At 37.3% G+C, this 19,956-nt stretch overlaps 1 protein-coding gene across 1 annotated transcript in view; it reads right to left on the bottom strand.

Moving 5' to 3' along the window:
• The window catches only part of LOC135084037 (uncharacterized), a 69,391-nt gene that overhangs the window by 36,373 nt on the left and 13,062 nt on the right, over positions 1-19,956 (bottom strand). The window contains exons 3-5 of the mRNA XM_063978779.1: positions 18,086-18,256; positions 17,392-17,536; positions 8,400-8,527 (exon numbers count right to left, since the gene is read on the bottom strand). Of these exons, the coding sequence (XP_063834849.1) occupies positions 8,400-8,527; positions 17,392-17,536; positions 18,086-18,256 (444 nt within the window). The remainder of the gene's footprint in view (positions 1-8,399; positions 8,528-17,391; positions 17,537-18,085; positions 18,257-19,956) is intronic.

A 19,956-nucleotide genomic window follows, 5' to 3' on the forward strand; every position in this document is an offset into this window, starting at 1 on the left:
TGGAGATAGGAGTTTGTTATCTCGTGTCAGATGTAAATGGTGAAAAGAAAACTCATGATTCGTGTTATTTTTATGCAATATGTAGGTATAATTATAAAAGTGGAACCCCGAGTGATCTCCAAAACCCATTCTATTATTATATACGATTCGGCTTCGATATCTATAATACAATAGGAGTTTATTTCATGTGTCAGATGACAAGGGTGGAAACAACCTACGATTCATGTTGTTTATTTACGTGCAATATGTGGGCATATTATAAAAGTGGAATGCCGAGTTGTATTTCTAAAACTTGTTCTATTATTTTATACTATTTGGCTGCGACTCGGCGTGACGACAATACAAAACATTTTTCGCGAATCGGTGTTCATACATTCACACAATACATTAGACGCCATGTTGTCATAAACGACATATTATAAAATCGCTGTGATTTAATATTCTTAATCATTAATTTTATGGCAAGTGTCCATCAGGAATCATTGTTCTTACACACAGAATCGTATTATTTCGCTTTCGGGTAGTAATATGTCAAAATTGTTGGTTCTTAGGCGAACAATGTATGGAGAACGAACATTGTCCTTTTCTTTTAGACCTCACTGTTTTGGCCACCCTGTATGTATAATATGTAACACATTTAACCACTTTCGCATTACAGTATTTTTTTTACTCGACTGCGCCAGAAGGAGGGTTTATTGATTGAAGACTCTTAATATTCATTTAAAGGTCACAGTTGTTACTATTTTTAAATGCAAATTAATAATCATATTATTTTAACCGTATTTACAAAGCTGTTTACATGTAATTGGTTTTATTAAAACTATACGTTGAACTTTGGCCTAAAAATAAATAACTAAAATACGAATTCCACTTGTGTATTTTGGTATATTATTATTGTATCGGTAATTTCATAACAAACGAACAAAGACTTCAAAGGTTCTGATAATTATATCGCTATTATCGATAATTTGTCACTCGTTTTATTATTTACCAACTAATTGACTTAACCTTTCCTTTTTACCCGAAGATTGGGGAAATGTCGAAGTTATTGGAGTTGTTATAGGGAAGTAATTTAGTTCACATTTAAATTATTAAGTTCGAAATAAAAAAAATACCCTAGTTTATTTACTTACTAGTTCCTTTGTTAGTCTTATTAGGGTTCCATACATAAAGGGTGCCAACGGTACCATAGGTAAAATAGAAATAAAATCAAATTATTCATCAGTATTTTGATGAAAAGCTGATTAAATATTACTTAAGTTGTTTTCTGCTTTTTCAATGATATTGATAATATTAATCTAATATACCTATAGACATAAGTTTTAATGTATTAGCCTAATAAATTAATTTGTAATATCTAATTACTCTGTACCTACTCTGGACCACCCCGAACTTCATCATTTTAGTATACAAGAAAATCATAGACTAATTATTAAATTCCCCGCTATTAATACTCCGTTGCTAATCCTAGCTTCAAACCGGGAGATTGTATTAATAAATGAGTAGGACTTTTAATTTGGCAAATAACTCGTATTTCCAGAACGATGGGAGATTTGAGTTACGTTTTCTATTTATATTTGTTTGTTGAATTCTGCTAATCCCTAATCCGTCGCTTCTCGTTACAATCCCAACTCTGAGGTGTGGTCTAAAGTTGGAGAATTAGCGATTTAGTATGAAAAAGTATTGAAAAGTACATCAACATTGGACGCAGCCCCTTGACAGATGTATCATCTTTTCCACCTATCAGAAAAAAAATGCTCCAAATAAAGAATAACTCTTTTTTTTATTTTAATAAAAAGTTATTTAAAATAAATTAATTTTGCGCCACCTTGTGTACCTGCGAGTGCGTTTCTTCAATATTTAAATTAATGAATTTTATTTTTCGTATTTAGTTTATGATTAGAAAAAATTTTAAAAGCTAAAATTTTTAATGGTGAAATAACAGAACCATTTTAGCTAATATGGTTCGTCACGTTCTGATAAATAAAATAATTGCAGATTTACACCCGTATTCACAAATGATACTTGCTTAAGTCAAGCAGCAAAGCGAACGCATAGCGTTGATAAGGCTCTGTGATTGGTCCATGTGTGACTCTGTACGCTCAGAGTCACACGTGGACGCCCACGCGCACTGAAATACGGGCGTTAAGTAATGTTAAGTATCAGAAGTTCGTTCGTTCGTTCGTTTCAGCCAAATGACGTCCACTGCTGGACAAAGGCCTCCCCCAAGGTTTTCCACAATGAACGGTCCTGCGCTGCCCGCATCCAGGCTCTTCCCGCGACCTTTACCAGATCGTCGGTCCACCTAGTAGGAGGCCTGCCCACGCTACGTCTTCCAGCCCGTGGTCGCCACTCGAGAACTTTCCTGCCCCAACGGCCATCGTCTCTACGAGCTATGTGCCCCGCCCACTGCCACTTGATTTTAGCAATTCTGCGAGCTATGTCGGTTACTTTGGTTCTCCTGCGGATCTCCTCATTTCTGATTCGATCACGCAGGGAAACTCCGAGCATAGCCCGCTCCATCGCCCTTTGGGTGACCTTGAGCCTTCTTATGAGGCCCATAGTAAGCGACCACGTCTCAGATCCGTATACCATAACTGGCAACACGCATTGGTCAAATCAGAAGTTCAGAACTGTAGAAATATTTTTTTTACCGAGGCTCGTTTTTGAGTAACTCTGAAAATACTTAAGTTTAAAAATACTTTTTCGTTAACCTCTCGTGGCCTAGACCACACCAGACGAATCTGGTGAATTCAAACGTCTCAGCTTTTCCTGCGAAGCAAGTCGCTTGTCGCATTTTCAAGATGGATGAGGTAAAATTTTGTACGTTTAAATTTTTTTGCATTTTCGTTGAAGAATTTAAATCTTTTACGTATATTTTAGTCATTAATGTTGAGAGATACGAACTGATCTGTACCAGGCCTGGCTCACTCCGCGCGGTACATCCGATAATTACCTACAGCGAAGCGCCCCGCCGGCGGGTATTATATCAGTCGAGTGTCACGCGCGCGCCCGTCAGGACGCTGGAGTGCGTTGTAGTAGTATGATTATAATTCTATGATCGAAGTATTTTTTAAAAATGGACATATAGGCCAGTAGAATTAAACACAAAAATGAATTAAATCGGAAATAATTCCTACTAAAGATTTTAGTGCTTTAATGGCTTCATTAGTTGCCCATAAAGACTCTCCTAGGTTTTCGACTTCGACGGAGTTGTGCTTAAGTGGTGGGGGCCCCCGAAAGGGGCGCTTTTTCGGTTTTCCGGTTATACCGCGTAAAGGACTTACCCTATCGAAAAGTGGTCTTCCTGACGGTTGAAGGGCATTTAATCCTGCATTAAATAAGACCAAATTCATATGTTTTGAACAAACCGTTCTCGTGCAAATGTTCGGCAAAGTAGAAAATATGTGTATAATTAATTACCCTCTCCGCGTCCAATGGCTCGTTACCCACAGGCTTCCAAGTCTTGAAAAGGAGCGCCTCAACCAGTGTAACCCTATCAAGGCTTACGAGCTGGATGCGCCTATCCTTGTTCGTCCCAGCCGTTCCTTAACTGCAGTTGCTGCACCTCTTCCTGGCGCTCACCTGAACGACTCTGTGTTACCTACTGTGGCTGCTCCTCTTTCTTGTATCCTCCTGCACGACTACGTTGCCTAGCCGTATGCCTGGTCTAAGGTTCGACGCCAAAAATCAACAACAACCAGTTCATATTAAAACGCTGAAGAGTTTTTTGTTTGTTTGTTTGAACGCGCTAATCTCAAGAATTACTAGTTTGATTGAAATAATTATTTTTGTGTTGAATAGCTCATAAATTGAGGAAGGCTATAGGATATATACAATCACTCTACGACTAATAGAGGCGAAGCAGTAAAGAAAAATGTTGCAAGCACGGAAAATAGTATTTTAACTATTTTCACGCCTACGAAGTTGATTTTGTGGCGTCGAACCTTGGACCAAGCATATGGCTAAGCAATGCAATCGTACAGGAGGGTACAAGGAAGAGGGGCAGCCACAGTAGGTAACACAGAGTCGTTCAGGAGAATGCCAGGAAGAGGTGAAGCAACCGCAGTTAAGGAACGGCTGGAACGAACAAGGATAAGCGAATCCAACTCGTGAGCCTAGACAGGGATACGCTGATTAAGGCGACCCTTTACAAGGCTTGGGAGCCTACGGGTGACGAGCTATTGGACGTGGAGAGGGTCATTAATTATACACATATTTTCTACTTTGCCGAACATTTGCACGAGAACGGTTTGTCCAAAACATATGAATTTGGTCTTATCTAATGCAGGATTAAATGCCCTTCAACCGTCAGGAAGACCACTTTTCGATAGGGTAAGTCCTTTACGCGATATAATCGGAAAACCGAAAAAGCGCCCCTTTCGGGGGCCCCCACCACTTAAGCACAACTCCGTCGAAGTCGAAAACCTAGGAGAGTCTTAATGGGCAACCACAACCAATGAAGCCATTAAAGCAATAAAATCTTTTGTAGGAATTATTTCCGATTTAAAAGCTAATTCTACTAGACTAATAAAGAGAAAGAAATATTGTGCGGCGTTCGGGTGTTTAAATTCGAAAAGAAATCTACCGGATTTATCTTTTTTTTTTCGCTTCCCAAAGATGCTGAAAGGTATGTTGGCCATGTAGGTAATCAATAATTCTTAGGATAGTATAGGAACCTAACCTACCATGACTACTGCTCAGAATTCGTTCGTTCGTTTCAGCCAAATGACGTCCACTGCTGGACAAAGGCCTCTCCCAAGGTTTTCCATAATGAATGCATACTTACCTACATACGTACCACAGTAGATATATGAGCTAAAGCAGTACGGAAACTTAGCCCTTTCGGCGAGTTAAATACCTACACTTCAACTGAGTGTTAGGGTTGGCACTCTTAATCTTTATAAAATTAATAAGGTTCTGACTTACTTATTTATTAAAACGTTTATTTAGGTTTTTTAATTATCAAATACCTAATGGAATAAATGAATTGACTAAGTAGTTAACATAAAAATAAAACGTTAATTAGGTTCTATAATGATCGAATACATAATCGAATAAATTGATTAAGTCTATCTACTATTAGAGGCCGGTAGAAGATATTCTATTCTCATAAATAAAATACCCGGATACTTACTTTCACATAGCTATTGCCTCATTTCAAATACAGTTCATCACTTAGTACAAAAGCGCGCGGAGCAAATTACTTTATCAAATAGAACACTCATAAATTGTTAAAAAGCGTAATTACGTAATTTAAAAAGAACTATTACAAAATCAGATGTAAGCACTTTATTTAAAAAGTAATAATATTTAATCATTTTTACAATTCAGAATTATTACGAAGTTTAAAAATGAAAGTTCTGGTTTTGAAGATGCCGAGTTCAAGCAGCCATAAACTACGCAATACACTCGTGGCATGTTTTTTAAAAATACAGCGGACAGTGCATGCAATAAAATTATTATTAAAAACACAACGCGCGCGACACTCGCGACGGATGGACTGCGAGGTTCGCTTAGAGCTCGTGTAAAGCGTGCGTCTGTGTGCGTGAGTCTGATTTCGAGCGTTTGTATGAAGCTTCCGTACTGTTTGATTTATCTACTGTGTACGTACCTCATTACAAATACATAAGTAGATTAATTATTTTTTCACTAGACAGCAACCCTAACAGCGTAAGAAGAGTTCAGAGGCACGCGATAGAAAGAGACAAAACTTGTAGGTGAATAAAATTGTAGGTACGTAGTGCTGTGCGAGCTGAATTCCACTGTATCGCGCGTAGCAAGACTCGCATTTATTTAAATCGTTTTGCGGAGTAATCCTTCTGTACCTGTACTATTACTTATTCTGTGTCTGTACTTTTTTATTTAACTTGTTTAGGGAAACCACGTTTTCATATATTTTTAGTTATTTCTTGTAAATTGTAATAATTTTTTTCTTTAGAGAATTATTCCGAATTCTTTAGCCCTTTAAGAGAAATTACAAGACCAAAATTTTGCAATTCACACTTACTAGATAATCGCTATTCGTTTCAATTTTCATTCGTATTTATTTATACTTTGTTGTAAGTTTCCTGTTAACCTTGGTACCAAAAAAAAACTTGCTAACCATTCATAGAATTAACAGGGCTTACAAAAGATTGAAAGTTGATGCGGTCGCAGGATGAGCGCGGGATTACCATCCCGGCATTCCCGCATCCGGGATTTAACGCGGGATTTCCGGGACTCGGGATTCGCAATAAGAAATCGCGGAGATTATAAGAAATGAATCAAATACACTATATTGAATCCGAAGTTATGGGCTCCATTGCTTTCGGGATACTTCGTTACCAGTAGGGTGGCAATGAGTTGTGTTTTAAACGGGATTGCGGGATATTTCGAGCGAACTCTCTCTAATAAAAGTTGCATAACACTAGGACAGATATTGTAGGATGTCGATAATATAAACATATTTATTACTTTGATTCGTATGAAACAACGTGTCACAGTGCCTAAGATCCCACAGCTTCTACACTGTGGATCGCCGGTTCGATTATTTATCGCACGATATAGACCAGGGGTGGCCAACTTGATTAGACATAAGATCTACTGTTTCCTAACGAAACCCTGGGCGATTTACCACTTACATACTTCTTGAAATCTTAAATGAAACAGCATAGTTTAGTACACAATCATGTAGTATTTTTTGCCTTGCCACGAGCGACTGAAATTATAGTCGCGATCGACCGGTCGATCGCTATCAACCGGTTGGCCACCCCTGATATAGACATTTTTGTAAATTACGACTTGACTCAAAATGTCCAAGTTATGGTAATTTCGTTATAATTTAATTCCTTCAGCTTCAAAGAACATATCATGCGTGAACAGCGTTTTTTCAAGGAATTTGCGACTGATTGTTGTCCTACGAGTCCTACGACGTCCCAAATCAGGGTCAGCCTACCCAAGTCCATTATATTAGGTCTGAGTGCTTACGGAGGGCTCTGCGATTCGGTATATTGGTCTAATGAAAATAGTTTGCTGAAGGGTTATTATATGTATAAGAAATCCTATATGTTTGCTTGGCTCGGCTTATTGAAGAGGTCTCTCTAGATGGCTTATTATTGGAATTAGACAAATGCTTTTTGGAGTTTGGAGTTAGATAAGATGTTGTTTGTTGATCTTTATTATGGATTATAGATAAAAATTGCTTTGTGTTTTTAAAAGAAGCCGCGATCACATATTATTGTGTAGTATGTGTATTATTTTGTACTGTAACTGTACCTAGATAAATCTATTAACTCTAATCTAAAATAAATAAATATTCGACCAAACTTTTATCCGAGAATAACTCCTGGTATAACTGGCACATTGACAGTTTCAGTATGGGAAAATGTCAAAATGTTGAATAACTGACGATTTATTCTGAGATTAATATTTACTCTTGTTTGGTCGAATCCACCCTAAAGAAGATAAATATTCGAACATCAAGGTGCATCAAGTCTCCATTTGCCTCTGGTAAATTAGAGAAGGTCTTGCTCCTATAATGGAGAAGATATGAAAAAAATATTTTTTCATTGATTTCGACGGTAGTTAAAGTTGAAAAAATTTTTTTCCACACTCCTACAAACGAATTTTATGTTACTTTCAGAACAGTTTGGGATCTAAGTGACAAACATTACTTTCAAAAACTAAATACGATCATCTCAACTTCCTCTCTTAGGACGGGGAGAATCGGGAAAAAAATTCCCTGGAAAATTAATTACGAAGCACTCAGTATCAATTTGGAGAATTAATGTCAGCTCCACGGTGATATTGTAGGTATTTGTTTTTCTATATTTATTAAGCATTGCCTTCATTTAAAAATAAGACATAGTGTGAAAACGTTTCAGGTATCAAAGTATCAGTTTAAGTATTTCCTGATACCATAGATTTAAGCAATCTAAATATATTTCTGCCAAAGGGACTGGCTAAACTTTATCATAAAACTGTTTTCTTCAAAATTGGAGTACTAAACTGCCTTCCTACCTGGTTATCTGAAGATTTTTTAATGTATGAACCGTATGATATCACGGCTTTGATACGATGATATGTACGAAGAAGCAGCGTAAGAAACAGTCTCTTTTGTAATAATTCCTAGTGGTATGAGCTCTAGGTTAGTAATTTCAATTCCGCACATTTTATCTATTAAATTAACTCTATCAATGTTTATGAGTCAATTAAGCTATGCTTTTATGTATAAAACTTCTTAGATATTTGATGCTAATAGTAGCATAGATCTACAATTTCTTACAAGGCAAACTTCGAGTCTTTTTTCAAAGTGGGCAATCTATCTAAATAATTATGTCATATGACCCTTTCAGATTTTAACCCTCAAAAATTCTCACTCAGAACCAGTCCATCTTGCTAGCACGGTGCTTACTTACCAACGCAGGGGTTGTGGTTGACCACCGCAAAGATCCTGTCGCATCGCTTCTTCATGTGGGTGTTGGGACAGATGCAACCGAAGAGTGGCGAGAGCCGGAGACCAGCCCAGGCTTCGCGGCACGCTTCCCTGGAGGAAAATGGAGTGTTAAAAACTTGATTAAGGCCTGGAAGTGGAGTGTTAACAACCGATTGAACGATTAACCCTTAACCAGGCTCTGGTGGCAGTAGAGCCTACATCAATTTGAACTTTATAATAGAGATGAAACGGATAGTTGTTTGGCCGGATACCGGATATCCGGCCAGCTGCTAGGCCGGATAGCCGGATATCCGGCGGCCGGATAGTTGGCCCATTGTCTCGTTGCATGTCGTGACGAGTTTAGCGCTGCACAGGTGCTTCGAACGCGATCAGTGGGTCTATTAGTAGACTAGACTAGTCACACTTTTCGAAAATCGAATCCGTCCGAATAGAATGTCAGATTTTGCCACTTGTCTAGGGGGCAGATCAATTCAGGTGATTTCGGTTGCTATAGTGAGTGTGTGATTATATAGCGGAAATTAAATTAGTTTACTTGCTGCGTAATCTAACTGAACTGCATCATCATATTGTCACCAGAACATCAGTGAAAAAAATATCGCCTTTTTATTTGGCAATATTTCGACATTAACAGATGTTTACTATTTATGTATTCGTCATTAGAGTGAATAGCCCAGAAAAAAGAAAGTTTTTTGAAAGGCCTTAATAAAGACTTTTGTAACTTTTTGGACTTTAAATAAAAGCCGTCATTATTATAAGCCATTCTACGTCAAAGATTAATGTATTTCATTGTATTAATAGAAAAATGTCGTAGTTTTTTAATATCCGGTATCCGGCCGGATAGTGAGTTACTATCCGGTATCCAGCCGGATAGTAAATTTAAGCCGGATATCCGGCCTACCGGATAGTTACCGGATATCCGTTTCATCTCTACTTTATAATGGTGAAGATACGGTCGCAAACCAATGAATTTTTGGTGACACTTTTCACTAAAGCGGAGAGGAGATTTGTGTTTGAATAATGAATCAGATTTCATTATTCTACAACACCTCTCTTCGCTCAGCTTTGGACTAATTTAACCTAACTAATACTTGAGATAGCTTGCTGTCTTGAAACCAGCTAGGAATTTAAGCAGAAAATTTAAAAGGAGTTTAAAATACATATATCGACTTCTCTTCAGTTCCATAGCGGGATAAGTACAGATGACTGAAAAGGTTTTTAGATTGGGCAATAGTTGGAAATCTTCTTCCATCTTGGGTTGATTTTTCTTTCGATAGACCAAATTATCACGCAATTTTTTAGTCACATAAATAAAAGTAAAATTTAATGGAGGTATGTCAATTCAAGCAACATAAAAAGTGGATCGAAAGCTTTACCTCCGCACCAGATAACGTCGTGTAAAATGCCGACAATTTTAAAACTGGCTGTCGTTTTGGGGAAATGTATTTTGATATTTTCGTGCGACATCTTTTCGGTTGCACGCAGTTTTACAGGTAAATAAAATATTTGATTCATACAGCGGTATGGTAGATTAAGTACTAAGTAAATATTTACCTTCTAGATCAGTCTTTCCCAAAGTGGGCGATAACGCCCCCTTGTGGGCGCTGCAGGCTTAAAGGGGGGCGGTAAGAGACCCAGAAAAAAAATGGGACGTTGTGTAGAGGCTTGGGAGGCGTCATTTACTAGAAGGACTCTTAGACACCGACTGAGCACTCGACACTCGACTACAAATGGGGGCGCTAAAAAGAATTTATTCTCAAAGTGGGCAGTAGACAAAATAAGTTTGGGAACCGCTGTTCTAGATGATTGACTTTTGACATTTTACAGGTAAAGGTAATAAACATTATTTCGATAAAGAGAGCACTGTCTCAATTAGGGCTTCCAATCCCGCACCCCATGCTCGATCCCGGTATTGGCGGGAGTTGGAATTCAAATCCCGCGGGATCCCGGTATTGGCGGGATCCCGCATATAATTATGAAAAATATTATGTGAGGCAAATAAAACAATACATTAATCAAATTAAATCAACGAAATTTCACTTTAATTAACGTTTTAATGAGATCAATCAAATTACACTTCAATTACTGAGATCAAATATAAAAATACAATCAACTTCAATCAAGTACAATAAAAAAAAACAGTTTCAGCTGAATGATAAAGAATTATTTAGTGTCTTTAATATTTTTTTTATCATTCAATTGGAAATGTTTGCGAAGGAAACATAGCATGTCTAAAGTGTCGTCTGCCAAGCTGCAGCGTATTTTAGAGGCAATATAGCCAGCAGCAGAGAAGGCTCTTTCGGCTTCCACACTAGTCGGTGGTATTCCTTTTAAAGAATTATATGTAAATGTGAGATATTTCCCCATTGACCCTCCGGACTCATAAAGAGTAATTTCTTTTTTTATTATCGATTCGAGACTGTTAGCACGAGATGGTGACGGGCAAATTACGTTACATGCTGATGATATAGTTAACTCCAACTCCTCTTGTAAAGTAAGATCAGGATCAGATGGCGAAACTTCACAGTTGTTTGTCCCTTGAAGAAGACCTTCCTCGTCATTGCTCTCCGTCTCAGGTGAATTTAAAATGCCGAACTTCATTCTCATGACGAATTCTTTAATTTGTTTTCGAAGTAAATTTTTCGATGGAAGAGAGAATGTTTCATCGTCATTTGACGCACAGTAATTACACGGATTTTGAAGGTACATCAAAAGTGCATTCAAATTTGTTCGTCGTTGTAAAATCCGGCGGCGCAAAGATAAAGCTAGTTTTGAAGCCAACGCTGAATTATCGTCTTCCAGCTTTTTAATCATGAATTTTAGCGTAACCTCAGCGGTAATCAGCGTCGCATCTTGACGACAAAGTACTTCGACAGCAAGTTTCACCGGCTTCAGGGTATTTTCTAAATTCACTAATGCATCAAATTCATGTTGTGAAAATCTATACTCAATATTCGCACTAAGACCCAGGTCAATTAAGGTTTTAGCAATACACAATTTTAGTTTGTTAAATTTTTCAACTATCACAGCTAAACTACTCCATCTTGTCTTGCAATCTCCATCTAACTCAATTTTCCGTCCAAATTCATTTTTGACGTATTTTTGAAGCACGTCATTTTTAGTGGGTGAACATTTAAACATACGTACAATTTTTCGAACCTTATTGATGATATCTTTAAAATCAGGTATTATTTCTCCTTCTGTTTCAAAAGACACAGCTTCAACCGTAAATCCACTATTTTCAGTTATATTTGGCCTGCCGTCGTTGTCATTTGTTTCAGCACTTTCAGCCTCAGAATTGTCAAGTATATCATCATCAATTGGTTCTTGTCGAATAGACTCATTATTTTTATAAAGTACGTCTAATATTCCAAGTTGCAAACCATGAGCGTAACAGAGTTGTTGAAATGCAGGGACCAAACTACCGGTTTTAACCATAACTGACGCTCCATCAGTTGTAATTGCTACAATATCTTCATCTAAGTCAATTTCAAATTTCTTTAATTTCTTTCTTAAAGTCTCTACGCAAACGGTTGCTGGCATACTTCCAAAAATACGAGTAAGTCCTAAATTCCAAAACAAAGCACGATCATTTGCGTAGGTATGTGCGTTGATGTTTAGATACCGCCTGTTACTTGAAGATGTCCACTCGTCAAAAGTAAGCGAGAAACGGTGGCCAGTTTCTTTCAATTGCATCAATTCATTGACAACTTTCATACGAAGAGTCATACCGTAATTCATAACCATCATTCGAATAGTTGTTGACGATCGAGGCAGGAGGAAGCCCTTAGCTTTAAACAATTCTCGTAAATCTTCTGAGGTGACGAAAACACTCAAAGGTAATCCGTCCTTTGCAGTCATACGTGCAACCCTTTCTTCCATTGAATTTTCACTGTTTTGGATTGGAAAATGATGGGTAATTTTCGTCCTCTTTGAAGGCGACGGTAATTCTGGAGATAACATGGACAAATTTGTACTCACACTATTTATTTATTTATTTATTTATTGCACATAATGGATACACTGTATATTGTTAGGTACTAGGTACTAACATACAAATGCACACCCGGTTGGGCACAGCAATACAAAATAACAGTTATTAAATATTATTAACAATAATTAAATTTATAAATCTTAAAGTCTACCTACTTATAACTTTTATAATATATAATACAATTGCAATTAACTTAAAATATTATAATGTTAGACATTACAGTTAAAACAATATTTATTTATCAACTTAACATGAAATACTATGTTTTTCTTGATGACGATGCAGCATTTTCGGGTACTTTTTTGTTTAAGTCCTCTATTTGATGCTTGGATTTTAAATGCACATGTAATCCCTTCGTGGACCTAGCAGTGGTTTTGATAATAGTCTTGCAACGTTTACATTTTGCAGATAATCCATCTTCAGATTTAAGAAAATGTTCCCAAACAAACGAATTACTCGCAAAAGAATTATATTTCACTATACTGGACATTTTAATGTTTAATCATAGTATAACTAGCACCAATACACTTTAATAATATACTAGAAAAGCAATAATTTAAGTATTTATCAATTTTTCGCGCCGTTGAATGAAAGAGAATATTTGTTTACCTTAGCAGTTGTAAAAAATATAGACAAATGACACTCGTTCGCATCACAAACCACTCCCCGCTCCCCGCCCCCGCATTGAGAGTACGGCAGCGAGCGACACGCCGAGCCGCGCCGTGCCAGCAGTCAGTGGTGCCAGATTAGGCGAATTTTCGCCATTTAGGCTACCTTTGGGGGTCAAATGGCGACCAAAAAATGCAAACGGCTACCGGTAGCCATTTAGGCTACCTAGAAAAAAAGATCGGGCTATTTAGGCTACTTCAGGATTACCTTGGAAAAAGAAATACGTAAATGCTGTATGCACATCCATTGTAACACTTAATCTGAGACATCCATCGTTATTTCCATTTGCTCACTCTTTATAGGAGTGAGATAGAGCTATTGCGTACACTGCCGTACATACGGCCACATTGTTCTATCCATTTCCGTTTTGCTCTCGCTCTCATCAAATGGTAATTCTTTGCGATAGAATGAGACGACATGACCGGCAATACGTAGTTAACACTGTTGCCGATAGTACGTATATCTCATGGACTTGGTGTAACTTTAAAATAAACGTGCTCAGACTGCTCAGTACATACATAACGCACACACTTACAAGCAGCACACTTAAAATATAGTCTGGTCTGTGAGCACGTAGAATTTTGTCCAATGACCCCAAGCTACCCATCCTTATCGCTCGCGCGTAATTATGTTGCTATCGCGCTCGCACACTCACTGCGGGTGCCAGTCGCACAGTCGCGACAGCAATTTAATTACGCGCGAGTGATAAGGATGGGTAGCTAGGGGTTATTGGACAAAATTCTACGTGCTCCCGGACTGGGCTTTACACGATTTAAGAAAACAACATGGCCGCAATATAGGCAATCAGCTGACAGGTTTGTGTGTGTGTGTAGTTGTTAGCTGATTGCCTATATTGCGGTCATTGTTTTCTTAAATCTTGTATGTACTCGGCACAAGTCAGGTTGTTAGGGACGTCACATTTTCACACGAAAATGTTGGCAGAATGAGTACTGACCAAACATTATCTATAGGTGTACCAGAATCTCATGGCAAACAAAAATATTGGAAAAGTGTGTTTTTCATATGGCAATTGTCTATGGTTTAATTGTCACCTGTCAAAGAAAATTATGAAATCTGTCAGCCGCTGCAAAAATTTTGTAATCTCTTCTTGACTATTTGTTATTTTTGTGAAAAAATCGAAAAAGCTCAATCAAGTCATATTGTTTTCAATGTGAATTGTAAAATAAGGCATAATTCAAAGTCAATCTTTGATTCTAAAGCGCGTCGTCGAGTTGACAGTAAGTTGGACTGAAATATTTTGATACATTTAGTTTATTACCCAATTACGTCACAAGGAGGGTTATGTTTTTTTATATTATTCTTAATAGCTGCTTTATCGGGGTTTTCAGGTATATCTCACAAATTGGTGCAGGGGAATGGTCAAAATGTTATGACCATGTAAAGAAAATTGAAAAAGATTTTATCTCTTTATTTTGATCATCTATTGAAGAACAAGAAATTACAAGTGGAGTTCTTAGAATCGTTTTCTAGTTCTGAATGAAGTGATAAGTTAAAAGTATGATGCATAATAAAATTAGTTACTTAAATTAATAATACGATTTATTTATTTTTCAAGACACTTTCCCGATGTATAACAACATTCTTCATACACATACCTACCTAAAATGTATATTCGTACTTCATGTTCATTAATATTAAAGTCATAAAAGTAAAAAATTAAACAGTATCAAGATCGTTTATTCCAATTTCCCCAGTATTGCTCTCAACAAAGTTTATTTTCCCTATTTGCCATGAGATTCTGGTACACCTATATCTTTTTTTTCATACGTCACCATGGGTAAGTTAGAAAGAGATAAACAGCTGTTTGTCATTAATGTGTCGATTTGATATGTATTTGTATAAGCAATTTTTGTATACTTAGCTCAAAATGTTAGGCGAATTTAGGCTACTTTAAGAAAAAAAATATTAGGCGATTTAGGCTACTCGGTAGGAAAAATTAGGCGAATTGAGTTAGCTGATATCTGGCAACCCTGCCAGCAGTCAGTAGCCGACCGATCGCGGTCGCGAATGGTCGTGCGCATGTCTCTTTACAGTCCCGCAAATCCCGCGGGATCCCGCACCCGTAATCCCGCAGCACGCGGGACTAAAAAATGATGCGGGATCCCGGAATACCGAGATCTCGGTATTGCGGGATTGGAAGCCCTAGTCTCAATAGTGTCTAAGTTAAAATGAAGATAATTTTTATGTTTTCGAGCGAATCTCGTTTGCAAATGTTAAATTAAATTAAGAAAATATTGCGATTTGATTCGAGGAGAGTTGTAACAAAGCTGCAAAGGGGAGTTATCATAGAGCCAATTTCTCTGCGCCTATGACAGTAGCTGACAATTTCGCGCAAACTGTGGAGTGTTGAATGAGCAACGAATTTTTGAAGTTTCTAGCTCGATAAACAGCCAAAGGTTTAGAGACATTGCCTTTGTTGCAATGAACCGGTTACAACTCTCCTCAGTCTCCCCTAAAGTATGATCATACAGGGTGATTTTGTTATCAGTATCCAAATTTTTAGGAGCGACTCAGAATCAGAGCTTATTAAAAAAATTGATACTGATTACAAAATCATTCTGTATAAAATAATTGTACCTATTAAAACACCTTGTTCAAACAAAATCTATGCTAGCCACTGCTTTAAGCATACTTACATACATTTCAGCCCTGCATTAAAACAGTTTCAGTTGCATTTCGTCCCGGGTCAATACTAATCTCCAAATTTAAGCCTGTCCTGTCCTGTCCTGTCCTCCGTACCGGAATAAACGGAGGACGGTGACCTCCCGTTTAAAATAGACCTTTACACAACTGGGCTGATGCTTCGAAAATAACTGCTCTATTAAATTTGAAAGGCTATTTGGAAGTTTCATTGGTCTGACAAAGTGGGAGCCATTTTGAATATTCTAATTTTTGTCAAATTGTATCATTCTGTGAGCTATACAGGGTGTTAGGTAAATGGGTATATGAGCCGACACTAGCCGATGTGAACATGGTCATATAAATGGTATGGTGATTATGGTGAAGTTAGAAAATTGTTATCTTCATTTTAATTATTTTATTTTTCATACAAATCGGATTTAATAAAATTTATTTTGTATGAAAAAAAAAAATGATGATATCAAATTTCTGACTTCACCATACCATTTATATGCCCATGTTAACATGGGCTAGTGTCGGCTCATATACCCATTTACCTAACACCCTGTATATCAGTAACTTATTAGAAATCTGTGCTATAACTATGACACAAAGACTTGTTCCTAGCTCGAGGACATAACATAAAATTAAAGTAAATTATCATATTTTTTTACAAAATTCATAACTAATAATAACGTTATAAACCTTTGTTACAATGTGAAATTAAAATAAAACTACTTACAAGTTACCCACTCACACACAATACAGAATAAGGAAAATGAATACCATTAACCAGATTATTTTAATTTTTCAGTCCCGAGAATAGAATTTCCCAGTCCAGAGTATAAAAAAGGATCACAGTCACATCACAAATTACAACTAATTAAAATAAGACCTAAACTTCGAAAAATTCACTTCATAAAATTCAGTATTAATCGGCTGAATCCCAGAATTTTCGAGCTTATTTTTTTTCAAGTTTTCTAGGTTTGAAAGGCCGAAGTTTGGAATAACTTTGCTTATTACTTAAGGTCTAAGTTCAGATTAACTGAGTTATTAATGAGACACACACTGATCCTCAGGAGTGTAATTACGGGTAACTGATGTGCTGTGAAAGTCTGAGTTGGATTAAATGACGATTTTTTAGCGGAGATAATGCTTACTGTTTTATGATTTCTCACATAGAGCGTATATGTATGTATATATTACACACTTAGATAAGTATGATTGATACGCTTACTTTGCACAAGTTACTTTTAGTTAGATATCTAGTAGCCACGATGTAGGTACCGAGCTTCTGTATTCCAGAAACTGATACACATATCTACACAAACTTGCGGTTGTCAATATGTTTGAGTCATCACATCACTAACACAACGTCCGCTGTGTGACATAAACTTTAAGGCAGTGCAATGTTGCTAATATAGCCTAAATAACATCCAGGGCAACAACATCATCATTATAATAGTCAGGTGTGTCGATAAAAGATTTGAGTTCATCTTCGACATGAAGCCAGCCTGCCAAAATCCTCTTTTTCTTTGAAGACATGGTTCTCAGCAGAATATACTTAAAGACTTGAATTATCTATTTTCCTCTTTTTCTTCAGTTCTTTTTTTGTTAGTTTTGTGTGATGTGCAATAAAGAGTATCTATCTAACCTGTCATCCATACGGCATTCTCCGTCGCGAGCCTTGCAAGCATTCTTGAACCGGTCGAAGAGCACGGAACAGGCCTTCTCGTTGTGGCAGACGCTCAGGGCATAGGTGCAGGTCGGCAGGGTCTCCACTGGGTACGGGTCTTTCTCTGGAAGGGTTAAGAAATATTAGTAAAAAATACCAAGAATACCAAGTAATTTAAAGATTTTAGAGCTGAATAGGTCAACTCATCTCTTCCCAAGGTCGATGTCGCTTCGTGGAAGTGAATGACGTAAGAGGCGACAGAAAGCTGCCTATATTAGTCAGGCTAGGTAATAGCATGGGGAGTGTAAGTCAAATCCTTCTATTTCCTCTGATATATTGGAGAGGGTCATGAGATGGTGTTCCTGCTGACTAAATGATCCGATGACGATCAAGTAATTTGTAACAGTTTTTATTCCCAATTCTTCCCATCAACGCAATTTATTGTTCTGCGTAGCCAATATCAATAAAACCAAGCCTGCAAAGGCTAAATAAGTTCTGTGGGATAACTGACTCATGACTGGTAAAGAAACAAACCAGAAGAAAATAGGAGGATTTCGGAACACACGATAGAATCTCTTCTAATCTTTTCCAATACAATGCAGAAGAAATTTTTTTTAAGAATTATGTTGAGGTAGGGTCAGTTTTTAAGATATCATGCATGTATGTTACGTACCCTTCTTCATGACGAAAACGCAGGGATGGTCGAACAGGAAGTCGCGGAAGGAGTTACACTCAGGATCCACGTTCGGTTCCCGGCAGAGGCAGGTCGGCTTGAAGAACGGGAACGCTTGCAGGGTCTTCAGGGCAGCTTGGCATTTCGTCACGGTCACAGTCGAGCAGGCAACTGGAAGAAAAAGGTTCATTTATTTATATTCTCTTTATTATTATTATTTAAAGATAAAGATCTAACAACAACACATCTTTACACAAACAAGACAAGTAATGCATGCAATGATGACAAGACCAAAAGAAACAACCTCTTACAAACAAAGGAAGGTATTTTGAAGTTTAATATGCTGGGCTGGCTGAGCTGGGTCTTGGTGAATACTGGTACCTAAGATTTGCTAATCTTTTTTTGATTGAAGCTCACTTCCACCTCCAAGAGCTTCCTCGTTGTGGATAAAAAAAAATCGGTTAAAAAGATTGTCGGAATCAGGACATTTGCCAGGTCTTTTATATTTCTTGGAACGTCCATCAAATTCACGGGACTTTTCCCACCTCTCGTTCCCACCGGTGCAACTCCTATGTAACCAGGACAGGTAACATCTAGGTACAGCTTGACCGCCAATAAAAACCCAACCAGTGAAGTTCAAGTTTGTCCCGGGGGAAAGTTAAATTGTCCTTGGACCCGCAATGTAAATGATTAGAAATTAGTTTACTTCTATGTTTACTTCTGTGACATATTTTATTCAGTACAGCTTGTATATTAATTGGAAGTCTTTGATTAAACCAAATCACCATGAAACTGCATGGGATTTCTTGCTACACCTCTACACTTATAGGCATCTGTCTCCCAACAAGAAATATCTGTCACAATGATATGTATTAATCTCCCCAAATTAGGAGTCCACAAAAACGAACACCGCTAGAGGTCCACAGATGACAACTGACCTCCCAAACCCCCCACAAAAAGAGGGGCCGCGTATCGCACGAATTAGATGATTTTTTCCCGCGAAGTCATTAGGGAGTGACCGAATCTATTTGTTAGGCGGGTTGCACACTGTTGAGAAATGACAGTCGAAATTTTATATTTTAAAAATCAACATGTTGAATTTTTGTAACTAATTAAAGATAGTGGTGGTGAATAAGCAGGAATAGTCGCGGGTTTGGCTCCTGCTAGGGTCAAATATTAGTTGTGATGGTGAAACTGAAGTCGAACTTAAAATAGGTTGTCCTGTAAATGGTAATGATAACTTTGACCAGTACCTTATGAAAACACTAAAAATTCAGCACAATAGATTTTTCTAAAAAAAATAGTTATTTCAGAAAATGTGCTACTTTGCATCACAATTGTATAGACTGAGATGCTGTCGACTGTTCTTTAGCTTGAACAAGAAAATCTCAGTACCAGACTAACTATTTATTTAGAGACTGGACGCTGCTGAATATTTATGAATCTCTTTGCAGCATGTATGCTTTATGTTTTAACTTGATACAAAGAAAGCATGTATAAATTTCAATTTAAAAATATGATTTCCCTTGCGGTCTCGGTTTCACACTAGTGTAGGTACTCGTAGTATACAGGGTGTTAGGTAAATGGGTATATGAGCCGACACTAACCCATGTTAACATGGGCACATAAATGGTATGGTGAAGTCAGAAATTTGATATCATAATTTTATTTTTTTTAATTTGCATACAAAATAAATTTTATAAAATCCGATTTGTATGAAAATTAAAATAATTAAAATGAAGATATCAATTTTCTGACTTCACCATACCATTTATAACCCACGTTAATATGGGCTGGTGTCGGCTCATATACCCATTTACCTAACATCCTGTAGACTGGGTACGACAGTCTATTTTATAGTTATAATATTA

Source organism: Ostrinia nubilalis, chromosome 25, assembly GCF_963855985.1.
Source record: "Ostrinia nubilalis chromosome 25, ilOstNubi1.1, whole genome shotgun sequence".
NCBI lineage: Eukaryota > Metazoa > Arthropoda > Insecta > Lepidoptera > Crambidae > Ostrinia > Ostrinia nubilalis.